This window comes from Athene noctua, chromosome 1 (genome assembly GCF_965140245.1).
Source record: "Athene noctua chromosome 1, bAthNoc1.hap1.1, whole genome shotgun sequence".
Classification (NCBI taxonomy): Eukaryota; Metazoa; Chordata; class Aves; order Strigiformes; family Strigidae; genus Athene; species Athene noctua.
Genome location: NC_134037.1, coordinates 77,844,196 through 77,859,103, shown reverse-complemented (window position 1 = coordinate 77,859,103; position 14,908 = coordinate 77,844,196). Strand labels below are relative to the sequence as shown.

The 14,908-nt window shown below is 37.0% G+C and overlaps 1 protein-coding gene across 1 annotated transcript in view; it reads left to right on the top strand.

Annotated features, from left to right (window-relative positions):
• PRKN (parkin RBR E3 ubiquitin protein ligase) overlaps positions 1-14,908 on the top strand; it is a 746,156-nt gene that overhangs the window by 111,702 nt on the left and 619,546 nt on the right. The window contains exon 3 of the mRNA XM_074899316.1: positions 5,909-6,072. Coding sequence (XP_074755417.1) covers positions 5,909-6,072 — 164 coding nt within the window. The remainder of the gene's footprint in view (positions 1-5,908; positions 6,073-14,908) is intronic.

Here is a 14,908-nt window from a genome sequence, read left to right as displayed (position 1 = left end):
AATAAAAAGTTGTGGAACAAAATTTACTGCCATCCCGTTATATGGTGTTCTGCTGCTAGTTTCTCACTACATATATCCTATAGTTGCATTTCTACAGTTTAGGTTGTAGAAATTCCAGGCAGCAACTGTCATTCACTGGGGATTTATAAAATGCCTACAAATGTATCTTACGTTCATTAAATATAAAGATTTAGTATCTTACCATACGATTGAGGATGCAAGAGCCGCAAGCGTCTGAAAAATCCTTTTATTTTATTTATTGAAATCAGAAAGATACCTGGAATAGCTGCCTTCAGCCTGTACCTTGAGAGGTGATACACAGTTGTGCCATAACAGAGGGACCCGGAGAACATTTTCACAGTACTCTAGCAGGTGGTGAGGATTTTACATTATCTCAATTTCTACCTTCTCTTCCTTTATTTATCCTGTCTGTGCATTTTTCTGTTTTTAATCTGCACTAAACTGGATAGTTTTACTGGATAAATTATTAATCACAGGTTCTGAGAAAAATTTTATACTAAAAAGGAAGGGATGATACTTTCTAGAGTGAAGTAGTCTAAACGTAGGTTTTTGAGATAAGAAGAGCTGTGTTCTCAGGTCATGTGTTGAGCCAAAGAGGAACTGATCACCACAGACAGATACTGTCACAAGAGTTTTTCTCCTAGTCTTAGGAAAATACATTTCAAAGGTCTTGTCATCTGACCTCAGTAGGGAGAGGGCTTTTAAAAATCAAAAAAGTTTCACATATTTCATGCCATCTTTAGGTTAAGATTTGGTTATATTCTTTTAGTCTGTAGGAAGAGTGGGGAATAAAAAGTAGTAGAAGCTGCTGTAATTATCATGGACACAATATAATTGCTCAGCAGTAAGATCTTAAAGTTTAACTATGTGCATTCTTTTGCCACAGATCATATATTGTAGGTTATGGCTTTTGTATGGTGTGCAAAGAAGCAGGATTGTGTGGCTCACTACTTTAGGAAGAAAAAGAATTGGCTTTTTTATGTGGAAACTAAAAAGGAAATTTGTGGTTTGCATGTAGCAATGTAAAAACATCTACAACTTTTTTTTTCCATTCTTGGCACAGTTCATTTGTTTTGGTTCTATAAATTGGGTCTGTGCCTTCACAGTTTGTTCACAAGCAGGGCCTATGCTTCTCCAACATCCAATATTTATCTTCTCAATTCAGAACTGTTGGATCGATGACAATAGGGGTTAAAGCTTTGGCATTTTTTGTATGACTTGCCAAAGGTGAAATGCTGCTGAATCCTAGGGGCTGAGAAATGGCCTGTTGGGATCCTGGCAGGGTGCCTGTCCACAAGCTTTCTTCCAGCCCTCACTTGAAGTTCTGCAGCCCCCCTACACAACTGCCTCATGTACTTGTGTCTGAGTTTAACCAGCTTGGATCTGCATTTGCTTAAATTTCCATTTAAGTTTGCACTAACATGCTGAATTGTAAACAGGCAGAGCTGAGATGCAGGTACATGTTTCTTTCAGTATCCCAGTTGTATGTGTAGTAACCTCCAGCATAAGGGATGGGCAGATAGCCAGGAGCAGTACTGTCTTAAGGTTTCAGGCACAATCTTACTCACTTACTTATATTCCCTTCACTAATAATTCTTGTATTTCTTCATGGGGAAAAGTTATTCCTAAGTGATTGAATTCTGCTGCTGAATCCATTTTGGTATTGAATGCAATGACTGATCATACTGTTTGTGAAACAGGAAATCTTCAGGCTAGCAATGCTTTATTTGGGAACTGGTGTATTTACATATTGTGTTCATATGAATTAAATGTCTCATTGTCCATGAATTTGTTAATGCAAGTTTACATTTATTAATACAAGTCACATCAGGAGTGATAGCTTCTTAATTTTATTATAGTCACTTGAATACAAATCAGCTAAAAGCCAAGAATTTGAGTTCCTTGGGAACTTCTAATCAAAATAAATGCTAGGCTGCCTCTATCATGATACACCTCATGACCACAGCACCCACTTCTTTCTGGGATTTGTGCTGGTGCTTCATTCTGAGAGAGAGAATCCAGAGGAGTCCAGTCAACAGGACTGAAAGAACAAAGAACTATTTATTCCTTTGAAGTGCTGCAGAATGAAAATATTTTAACAGTTACATGGTACTTCTTGTTCAACAGAAAGAACATAAAAAGTCAATACATTGAATTTTTGATGTATTTGAGATGAAAACCAATTTCAAAATAGTGAAACTTCCCACATCTGGGAACCAAGATTTTAATTTCACTCAGTATTTACTTCTGTGTATGCCTCCAGTCTGGTCCAGTTGGGGCATCAGGCAGAGGTGGAGGGGTGCATTTTTACTCCTCACTTCTGTTTCCCTAAATTGCTAGCCTCTGTCTGTGAAGACTTGTTACATTCTGCTTAGCCAGCTTTAACCTACTGCTGCATGCTAGACCATCATTTCTGTATGTACAGTGTCTTATGTCTTCTTCGCACCTGAATGTATTTCATGCACCCTGCAACTCTGCGTGTTCTGATTTTGTGATATCACTTCCTAGAGGGAAATGCATGGCTTGGCTCAGTACAAATGCAACTCCTGCCCTTACACCCAGAACTCAGACCCTTCTTTCTGCCATGCTCACAGAAGTGACGTGCCAAACATTAAGCCCGTGGTCTTTTAAGAAGATGATTTCCACCACTTGAGTTATGCTTGACTAAAAATTTTCTTATGTGTAGGTGCATGCTTGAAAAAAATGGCTATTTTAATAGGAAACATGGGAAATTCCTCTGGAAATATGTAAAAGTTACTCAACTACAACTATTCCCTTATGTGGCACTTGCCAGTCCCTCCAAACAATAGATTAATACCATCAAACTCATTAAATGTAAAATTTAAATTATTGCATGAAAATGTACACCTTAGAGATCTGAAAGCTGTAGTGAAATATATATATACTTCTTTTTTATTCACTGTTTCAATTATACCACTTTCCTCCATTCAGTACTGTGCTTAAAATGTGTGGACTCAAAAGTGGGTTTTTAAAGGTATGTAGAGATTCAGATAGATACCAAGAGAGATTTACAAAAGCACCTAGGTGCCTCTTGATCCCTCTGGGAATCAGATCCTTGTAATACTATATTTTGACAGGATAGTGAAGTCTAACAGTTTCCTTTTATCAGACAAGTTTTATTGTTTGTCACCTCTTAACTGATGTGGGAGTAGGAGAGCTGATCCAAATGGAGCCTCATTTCTTCAGCTCGGTTTGGCTACTTCTTAATTTTAGTAACTTCATTTATTTGACTCGAAGTAGACCAACTTTAAATTCTAAGTCTTTTCAAAGTATGTATTCTTTGGAAGTGGTCTGGAGTGTCTGAATAACTTCACGTGTGATCTCTTGAATAATGTGTGCTGTGAAGAATATAATTTCAATAGTAATTATTTAATTATTGAGGTGAAATGTCAAAAAGAAAATAGTAACTTTCTTTTTCCTAAGAAGACAGTTTGGAATACTATATTTATTAAATTCTGGTTTTATTCCACAGATTGAACTTTTGTGTTTAATCTTTTTTATGCTCTGTATAAGTAAGAAAAGGTCTCTTCTTTTACATTAAAAAGAGTTGCTGGACACTATAATACAATAAATGTGTTTAAGAGCAAAATATTTGTGGCTTAGAACTTTCCAGTAACAAAGTTTTGCATTCTAGCATTTTTCTGAGTTATCTCTTCAGACTTGTAAGAGAGTAGTTGTAATTGTCGCTGTAGAGAGCAAAAAGTTGCATTCATACACCCAGTTCCTATGTTTGCTTGTGGCTACAACTGTGAGACTGAAACTTCTGCTATGTTGGAAGGAGGAGACTATACCCGTTGAAAGTGAATAAAAATAAATTTATTTGAGAGAAGGGGTGGGAATTGTCAATGATGAACATGAATTATGCATACCATAAGTGTGTTGGATTTATAATGTCTTTAAAAATTAGTACCGCTTTAGAATTAATTTAAATGACACTTGTTTATGTTTCTTTTATCAAACACTTTCTTCTTACCAGCAAATTAGTTTTGCCGAGTTAGTGCACTTGCTAACTTTTTCTTGTGTCCAAAACCAAGAGCACTGGCTTTCATAAGACCAAAGAGATTATTTATTAGTTAGGAAAAAGTCTTTAGAGATGCACATGCATGCATTTTATGTATGTATGTGAGCACATCTATATAAAGTTTTAAAAAAAAATATATGCACATAGTCAGACTGAACTTAGATATTGAAAATGTATATTGCACATTGATTTACCTATATATTTTGCTACTGGCCCAGATAATGTTATTTAAAGTTGAACATTGCAGGTGTTCATGGAAAGATGGGAAATGTTCACTTCCCATTAGCTGGAGCTACTTTTTGTCATATAAATCCTCCTTTATTCTTCAAGCCACAATCAAAATTAAAATTCCACTGATTTTTCTGAACAGTCTGAATATACAGCTTTCACAGCTTAGTTATTTCCAGAACACCTTTAAATAGAAATCAAAACCAGTAATGAGATGTACTGCAGGAGTCTGTGTAACACACTGCAGGGCATACATACTGCACCCATGTTGTATTGCATTTCATTGGTATATGCCTTCTCCTTTAAGCTTAGCCAGATCTGAATTGAAGATGTGAAACTGCAAATACTTACAACATTCATTTCTCAGCAAAACGGTGGCAACGTTCTCAGCCATATTCAAATGCTTTTAAACTATCTGACAACTTTGGAGTGGTCAGGTAGACTGTGTTTGAAAAAAACAGAAAAATCCAATTTTCAGTTTTAAAATTAGTTATTTCTTTAAACTATATGAATTCTTTTGATCTGTCAGTCATCAAAAATGCAAAGGAATGCCATCTTCAGCTAAAGTATTGCAATGGGAATGGGAGGTAAATCTTTAAGAAGACTGGTTGTTACAATTAATATTCAAGCAGTTTACATGACAGGTACCCACTAACTGATAGAAATTATTTTTTGTTTTATATTGGGTTTTGCAAATCCTGTTGCTTCCTGCTTGTGGAGCTATTGGTCGAAGTGATCTACTGGGGCCATGTCTACTGTTCATAAAATCTCTGTGACTGGTACGGATGTAATGAGGTTTTCTCCTGTTTCATAGTTCTTGTAGTTGTTCCTCTGACCGTGGGCTCAATGAGCACATTCAGACTCCTTAGGAAAAACAGCTCTGCCAGCTGAATGGCGGGAAGCTTAGGAGATTGTTTGCCAGACTTCTCTGGATGTTTAAACCAGTTGCTGCAGCTCTAAAAGTGATATGACTGGTGCAATAATGATTTTCTGCACTGAAGGTGGATGCCTGCAGGAGTTATGTACTGCAGATACTTTAGTGAACTCTGAAAAGACCATGCTCTAATACAACATGGCTGAACATTTCTGCTAGTGTGTGATTTTCTCTCTGTCATTATCTTCTGCAGGATTATATCTGTGGGAAACCAGTTCATATGACTGTGCTTTACGGTGTAATAAGGAATTGTTTTGCTTTGTATTATTGAATGCATTTTGGCCCTAAAGCATGCCTCAGTTTCCTGCATTTACTTGTGACATGCAGTGGGGAGGAACACAAAGGGCACAGAAAGTGTGCGTGCCCCATGCCCACTAAGATTAGGACTGAACTGAAATTTCTGTTGTGCCAGTTAGCAAGTAGTTAGACAGCTGTCTGGCAGGGTCCCTTTTGATTCTGACTGCTGTCTGTAATTTCTAACACTGCCAAGGGGAAACACATGGTTTTTATTTATTGGTCACTATTCTATGATGGGTTTCAAAATGGTATGCTGCGGTATTAATAGCTTTTCTCTTAGAATAATACATGCTCCCTGAAATTAAAAAGTAAGCCTCTTGTAGTCACTCTAGAACAAACATGTCATGAGAAATGCTCGCTTTAAAAGGTGTTTTGCTCTTGTTCAGTGTTTGTCAGGTTCAACTCCAGCCATGGCTTCCCGGTGGAGATTATTTCAGATGCCAGCATCCTCCAGCTGAAGGAGGTGGTTGCCCAGCGACAGGGAATTCCAGCTGACCAGCTGCGGGTGATTTTTGCAGGGAGGGAGCTCAGCAATGACTTGACACTGCAGGTAAGTCTCCCGTGGTAGCTTTGCTTCTGGACTGCTGCCAGCTACGCTGCCTCTGCCTCTAATGCTGCCAATCTGACATTCATGCCTGAGATCTAATAGAATAAATAGTGCCTGGGGATTCCTTGAACTTTACTCCACACTGCTTCATTAATTCTGACCTTCTTAATTATGCATTAAAACAGCAAGCAGGAAGGATAGAGGAAGAGAGAGAATACGAGAGAGAGAGCACGAGAGAGAGCTGTGCCTAGTGAATAAATGTTTACTGACTACAGAAGCAAGCCATGCACAATTTCTGTATCTGTTCAATTTCTATCTTACTTATTCCATTTGAATCTTAATGAAGAAGGATGTGAATAAATTACTCTAAATCAAGCTGCACGGTCATCACATTTTAGAGAATTTGTAACCCAATTGTGACCCCTGGAGGATAGCTACAGGGCAGCTGCTGCGTACGTGCACAGGTGAATGTGCGGCTGGAGGGATGGTTCCAGATCAGAAAAAGTGTACTCCAAATCACCGAACTCATAAACATGTGAAGCTAAAAGAGGACCAGGGAGGATGGAAGAGCAGCTCTAAGTAGGTATTCGAATTTCATCTCCTGAAGGTTAGCTAACTGTTCTCTTCAATAAATGCAGAGGGTTGTTCACCTGTGGTGAGCAGTAGTAAGCATGGAAAGATAGGTTCAATTTTCTCTTCCTCGTTGTCTTTGCTACCATTACCAGTGCTGCCGCAGTTGCTTTATAAATATTTTTGTTTATCCTGTATGTGGATTTGGCAGTTCACTGGCATAAACAAGGCTTAGTTTAAGATCACACATTTAAGACGTTTGGGGAACCTGGGGAAACCTACTGGCCTTTCGACAGAATACGAATACTGATTTAATGAAATTGCTGTCCTTCTCCAGTGGTATCAAAGAACTGCAGATGCAATCTGTAGTAGTGCAGGTGATTATATAAAAGATCCCTCACAGGCGGAACTATTTCAGATTAATTGGCACTCATATTTCAGAAGTATTGCTGTTCTTAGGATGGCTGCTAAGCAGGGTTCAGAAAGTCACTCCTGTATTGATGACCTATCACTATTTCTCCTTGAGTATGATATTTATTGCTTTGCAAAGGGTTTTGGAGAGTTTCAGCACACAAAGGAAGATACAGAAATGTGAATTGTTGTCAGTCTCCAATGTATCACCTGTGGATAGTGTTGTTGCATATGTTCACAGCGTAAATGGCAAGGCAATGTGCTTCACTTACTTATATGTGAAAACATATATATGAAAATGCAAAAATACAAAAACCAAAAAAAGTGAACTGTAGAAGTTGTCAGTTGCCAGTTTCTAGATTTGGGTGTCTGTGTTGTTCAAAAGCTTCTCAACCACTTAGCATTTCCTGGGAAGCTGTAAGGATTGGTGTTACTGCCATTTTAAGTCAAAATGAAACACAGATTTTGAGCCCAGTTTTACACTTGCAACCAAGTTTGTTGTTGGCTACAACATACAGTCTGTTGCTAGGGTAAATTAAAAATTGCTTTCCAAATGTAGAGACCTGCTGATGACTTAATTAATTTCATTGGAATGTCAGAATTACCATGTGTAGTCATGACTTTTTATTTAGTAAACTGGACCTGGATTTATTGCTTTGACTGTTGGCTTCTAAAGCAGATAGGAAGTTCAAAATCTGTTTCAGATGTTATAATCCATACTTCTGTATTTCAGTGTCTTAAATATTGCAATGATTAATATCATCATCAGTGTATCAACTAAATTTTTATTCTTGATATTTAATTAAGTGTATTTTACTCTGCTTCTGTGTTTTATTTTTTTGTCATATATTTGTGTATGTGTGTTTATTTATTTTGGAAATTTGCTCAAGAAGAACAGTTGAGGCTTTGAGGTGTTTCTGTTCCTATGGTAGGCTGTTTGAGGCTTTTTTCATATGAAGCTGAATGTTACTAAAACGAGTGCTAGTGCAATACTAACTGCTGGGAATTATATTGCATCTGTAATTTCAGAGTTAACATCACATGGGCAAATGAACTACCTCTTGTTTTCTACACCTACAGATTTGCATGCAGAATAAGAAAAATACAACATAGATACGTACTCAGCTGACACTTTTCAGTTACTTCATTTTATGGTGACATAAAATTTCTAGTAAGACCATTTGTCCTTCCATTGTTCTTATGTTACTTTTGAACTTAGCCCAAAATACTGTGGGAGAATCTAGAGGTCAGGAAGGAGAACTGATAGTATTACCAATAATAAGATTGTAGAGGACGTAGGAGAACTGGGATAGTTGCAGGAGTATGAGGCAAGGATAGGAAATACTCTAGGATAGCAAACTTCATTGGTTCCACAGCTCACAGAACAACTAGATTTGGCTTGACAGCTACTTTAGGATCTCAGGCAGCTGATACAGAACTTAACTGAGAATGTGAAAACTGCATTTGTTTTCCTGTTTGGAGAGAAGGAAAAATCTTTCATAGTAGCTGAAACCTGTAAAAAAGAAATGGAGCTGGGACAAACATTAAACAGAAACTATTGTAAGAAAGAAAGTGCCAAGCTGAGATCTTAAATAAGTAATTTGGTATCAACAGCAACAATAAAAAATTGTAGGAAGGATAGAAGTGAAATATGTGTGGAGACGTTTAATTTGGTACCTCAGATAAGTGTTTTGTCCTTGAAAAAATAGAGATTAGACACTGATTCAACTATGCACAGGGGAGATCAGTATCTTAGCTAATGACTAAGGGGCAAGTAGTGAAATTAGAGCCATGGTGAGGAAAGATTGGTAATGACTGGATGAAGAATGAGACCTGCAAATTCGGATCTCATAAGAAGGAATTAGAGCAATAAGCTGCTTCCTAAAAGCACAGCAAATGGTGTCACTTTCAGGGTGCTAAATATTCCGAAGAATGATGAAGAGCTCCCTGCTGATTACAGTTCACTTTGCAATGAATAGAAGTAATTAATTAATATATACCCAAAATAGGAATCCTTTCAGAAGGCTGTCATGAGTGCATGAGAACAGTGGTGAGAATTTCTTGTGGCAATCATAAGGGTGAAAGAAGAATAGAACCATAACAGAATCACCAAAGGAATAAACAGGAGGTAGCTGCGCAGCAGGAGCATTGAAATGGTGTAACAAGAGGTGACTGCTTACAACAATATTGTCCTTGCCTCCAAGAATGGCAAAATCAGTTAACAAGCCTCCTGGAAGCAAATATGTAATGTTTATTGGGACACAATTTTGCTCAATGCAAACAATTTGAAATTTACTACTGGTAACAGAAGCAGCATTATGTACAGGCTTGCCCTTTCCTGGAGAAATCAAAATCCCCTTGTGTGAAGAAACTCTTTGCAAACATTTTGTAAGCAATATTCCCTGCCTTGCAGAACTTATAGTGTAAATGAGTAAGGCAGGCAAATGATGTGATGGCAGTCGGTAACCTGGCTTGTTCACCATCAGTAGCAAAACAGGGATAGAATTAAGTCTTCTGTTACCCAATCCAGTACCATTTCTTTTTGACAATGTTTCCTCTATGAAGTAAATGTAGAAAATACAGTTCTTTGAAACAGAAAAAGACTAAGCATGTGATTAGTAGCAGGACTCATTAGCTTTAGCGCAGAGACAGCTTCTTCATCTGGAGCATAGGCGTGGAGGGTTTGGTGCTTTCCTAAAATTATTTATACATACATTCCAGAAACAGACACGACTCGAAGTATTGTTAAGCACTGGTGTGTGAGCTGATGAGCATAACTGAACATGAATAAAAACGAATGGCATAACAGGAGTAGCAACATAGGTGATCATTTCTACAGAGGAGGGAAAAGAGAAGCAGTAGAGGAGAAATGGTGCTATAAGTAAAGTTAGTGTGCTGCAGTTTGACAGTGGTTTGGACAGATTATGCTTGGTTTTGGAAGGGTTTCTGAATAGTAAACATTAGAGGTCAATCTAGAGGGCACCTGGTTCTACTGAAAGCACTTTCTAGTACTATTGTGTGAAAAACTCAAGGACAGAGAGAGCACCTTGTGACAACAGGTCTCAATTTGTATCTCTCACATTTTAAATATTTATGAAAATAGGATACTGTTAATACCATTGTTCTGAACAACTTCTTTAACAGAAACAGGTATTTGAACAATGGAACACTGCATTTTATCAAAGAAGAACCTTGTGTACCTAAATTTATGGCAGCTTTCTTACTCTCTAAGCACAGCTCAGTGCAACAGAGCTTCCAGCAATTCTTGTATTTCCCTGTTTCAGTTTACTTTACAAAGGAGAAACCAGGTGATACAGCACAAATTGTGTCCCTAACCAGCAACCCCCCGCCATGTGCTCAATTTTAGTTATAAACCCACAAACACTAAGATTAGAATGGGACTTTTGACATACACAACAAGTAGTGCCTTTTGTTGCAACCTACAGTTTTGTATATAGGATATGAAATCACTCACAGGAACATCTTTGATATTCAGCAGTTTTGTGGGCTACAGAATACAGTTGAGCCAACATCTGCATACATAAACAGTGTATGGAGGGATTTGCTCACAGACATCCTGGCTGAATCAAACATTCTATGTGAAACTCAAAGAGGGAAAATGATTTTAGGTGTGTGTATGTGTTTAAATTAATATTTTGGGTCAATATTTGATTGACCTGTGAATCTTTTCTTACTTAGCTTCCTTAGCTGGAAGAGATGTATATTGTACTTCTACAAAACAGGAAAAGCAAGCTGAAGAATTCTTAGGTAATCATAATAAAGGCAATCTAGAGATGCCATCTGTCTTTCCAGGGAATATGGACTTGACTAAGTGAATGGATAACAGGACTGCTCACTCTGGTTTCTTTTGGTGGCTGCAGACTCACTGTATGTGACAACAGAGACTCTAGGTGTTGAATAAGTTTTTCCAAGACTTGTGATGGGCCTTGTGGTGTTATATATCCATAATGAATGTGGAAAGTACCATGTATCTGTATTTAGTATGAAATTAAGTCAGGGCCAGCTCAGGTCTACAGATTTTCTGTCTGTTGAAGAGGACAGATCACTTGTTAATTGTTCTGACAGATCAAGATCTAAATGCATTAATAAATTAGACCTTTGAGCCCAGTAACACATCTACATTCTGCTTTTAAATGAATTACTGTTCTATTCTTCTTATGCTAAGTTTTTCCTGGAAGTAGAGGACTATATCTAAATGAGGGATAAATTATCCTCAAGTAGTTTGGTAACTCTAGAAATTGAATGGGCCATGTTTGAGGGGGCTGCAGCATCTAGGATGGCCTTGAACTTTGCTGGTACCTTCTGGATTCTTAGAATATTTCTTATGTGTTTTAGTTGGTCTGCTGATGGTTGAGAAGGAACTGTGACAGGGTTTTCTTTGCAAACTTATTGCAGTGTGCACTCTCTACAGATTATTATTATTTAATTTCTAGGAGTATCTGGGTTTTGGTACCTGAATGAATTCTGCGTTGTCCACTAAATCTGGTTCATGGTTCCCTGGGATAGGGATGCTGGTGCCAGTATTCTTATGGGAGTCTTACTGACTCATAGTATTTCTGAATGACCTGTGTTGTCCTTTTAGAATCATTTCCAGATTTCTAAATGTGAGTTTCTTTTGTTTTCCACTTTGCTGATGGTTTCAGTAAGTTGGGAGTCTATTAAATGAATTTCCATTCCATCTATGGTTGTTATTATTTTCTTATATGTGAGAACATGTTGAGGCAGCATATGATTTTTTTTTTTTTTAACTTAATTTCTCTTAGGCAGTTAAAATTCACTACATTGAGGCCATTAAGTGAATTTTAGAAAATCTATTTCTGAAAGAGCAGTTGCTTTGCGTGGGACTGATAAACTGCAATAGTATTTGCATGAAATACAGTATATTGATAAGAAACTCCTCTGGCAAACCACTGTAGTTCTTCTCAAGACATAGGTAGTTTTCAGAATGAAATTATCTTGAAAATTGCACTATTATTAGATGTGCTTTTGTTTTCTATCTGAATACTTACATTAGACAGGGACTTGTTGGACCTTTCTCCCTGTCATGAATATAAGTTTACAGTGCTGTCCATTTCTGATTCAGTTCCTGGTTTAGATTGCAGGAGGGAAGATGTGTAGGAAAAATCTTCAAAAAGCTGTAGTTGTTGGAGTGGTGGCAGTGTGTAGTAACTTTTATGAGTTTGTAAATCATGACAGTAAAAGAAGGGTCAGCCCATGTCTTTCATTCATCACCTTTCTAAATTGCTCTGGTGAAAAAGTGTTTAGCATATTGCACACTGTTACCAAAAACTATAGATGAATGATTAGAAGTTCAAGGATAAGTGGAGTATTTCCTTCCTTCTTCCTCCCTTTTCTCCAAAAGAAAAACATGGTATTAACTATTCTGTTAGATTATAAGGAAGTATCCATAGAGACTATGTATTTTCTAATTCATAACTAAAATAGAACAATCGTTGACAAATATTTGTATTGTGTTATAAAACAACCAAAAATTGTGTTTATTTAACACTTTACATAGTGAAAATACTGGATTAAGAAATAGGAAATTGGGACAGATATCTGTGGGTTACTTTTTAACACTGAGAATTTTGCGTTTGGAAAATAAAATGGTAAAGAAAGAGATGGAAACTTCAGTGTTGGAAATATATTTTAAAATAATAGCATACCAAATGTGCCTCCTCAATAGAAAAGTGGAATGTAGTCTCTTGGCATAATAATTTCTTTGCTTTAGTCTTAATTTTACTTATTTAAATTTTTACAGCTCCGATCATCTGAAATATCTGTTATACATTCATATTTGTAATTATTACGCAGATATTTAGTAAAGCATTCTATGTTTCCTTCTTTTATTTTTATTTTTCAAGCTTTCTCACTCAACTGAAAATGTGGGAGGGAAATTTAAATGCTTTATATCTGATTACGGTTTTCATCACAGATGAACCTCCATACTCTAGGAGACACAGAATTATTCCTGTTAGGAGCAGCTTTGATAGGGGTTGGGGAGAAGAAATCAAAAGAACAGAGTTGATGCATTATGACAACAAAGACCTCATGAAAGGAAATAACATTGGTTATCCTAAAATAATACCACCAATGCAGGCTCAAAGAGAAAGAAGACAATTACTTTATGACTTACTGAACAAAGTAGACATATAATTCCTTATGTCATTTAATTGGAGCAACCATTAATAAAATTACAATTCCTAGAAGCTTTCTTATGAACTCTAAAAGCCTGTGAAGAAATGAATGTGAAGTGTGTAAAAAAAAAAAAATCAGTAATAAGCAGAACAACAGAGCAATACAATTCTCTCTCCTCATTTAGACTAAATAAAGCAGCAAATGTACCTATTCAACAAATCAAATAATTTTCTCTTTCTTCATAGACAGAGCAGGTTGTTATTTCATTTTTTCAGGTAAAATATTGGCTCCACTGATTTAGTGAAATGATGCCACTGACTTTCCTTGAACCAGCATTCTCCCTCTCATTTTCTCTCTCACTGATTCTCTCCCTCCTCTCTCCCTTTATCTCTTTCACACACACACACACACACACAAAATCCTTACTGTCCTGGGGAACCTCCTCAACTTGTGTGCAATGCTGTACTTTCCATCCATAGAAGTACATTCCTGCTGAGTCAGGTTTCCAGTGCCACTCCTGAATGAATTGATCAGTGTTTTCCTTACTTGCACTTCTTCTATTATTAGTTTCTCACAGCTCAAGTCACTTTTCCTGCCTCCATTTCTGCCTCTCCCAATCAATTCTTTTTTTGAAATCCTGTTTCCATCCCACATCTGTTGCCCACTGAGGTGTTAAACCAGTTTAGGAAACTAATTGTTCTTTCTAATCTTTCCCTTTCCCAGCCTGTGAAATAACAGGAGAGAGAGAATGGGAAAACTAAGTTTCCTTGCAGATCTGCTCTACCTGCCAGTGCACTGACATTTTCTTCTAGCTATGGTTTCAGTCTCTCTTTGGATGATGTGTTTCTGTACAGACTGTTGACCTCCTTGTTTTCCAATCCTCTTGTATCTAATTAAGAAGCTGAGAGATCTGCAGAGGGCTATAGAGAACAGGATAATCTGCCGGTAGTGGAGGAGGCCTTGTGGGAAATCTGGGGAGGATTGTCTCGTCTCAGACAGCTGTGTTCCTGGCAGGAAAACAGCCAGGCCCTCTTGTGAGGTACTGCATGTGTATCTTCATATCAGTTTGTCTGTATATGTGTGATAATGTATAAAAGGTTATCACCTTATTTTAGATAATTTTGAAAAGGTATGCAAATGTTGGTGACTTTTGGTTGGGTTGATGAGGTTACACGTCTCTAGAAGAGACATGTACACGATACCACAGTTGCTAGTTTTATGGTAGAATTAATATAAAAAAAGATACCAGTAATGAAACATTTTTAAACTTCAAAAACATTTCTAATACAGTTTTTCCTTATTAACTATTTGACATAAAACAGCATGATGGAAACATATAAAAGTTTTATTGTCATATATTTGGTATGCATGATATACCAGAGCTCTGACTTCGTGATTTGTATCTTATACAGCTCATCCCAAATTATCCTATAAAATATTTTTACTGTACCACCTTAGCATCTTTAACATATCAATCCATTCATTTGTCTCTTTCACAGTATGCAGCATATTGTGAGTACAAAACAGATAAATGTATGCAAGTATGTTTAAGTACAGAAAATAATAGCTACTTTCCTCTTTAACCAACATCATATAACCTTTATTCCTGCTTTATTTTCGTTACCCTAGATGGTGATTTGGGATCTTTGTTTACCATTTATCTTAGAACAGTGTGTTTATTACTGCAGCTTAAGCACAC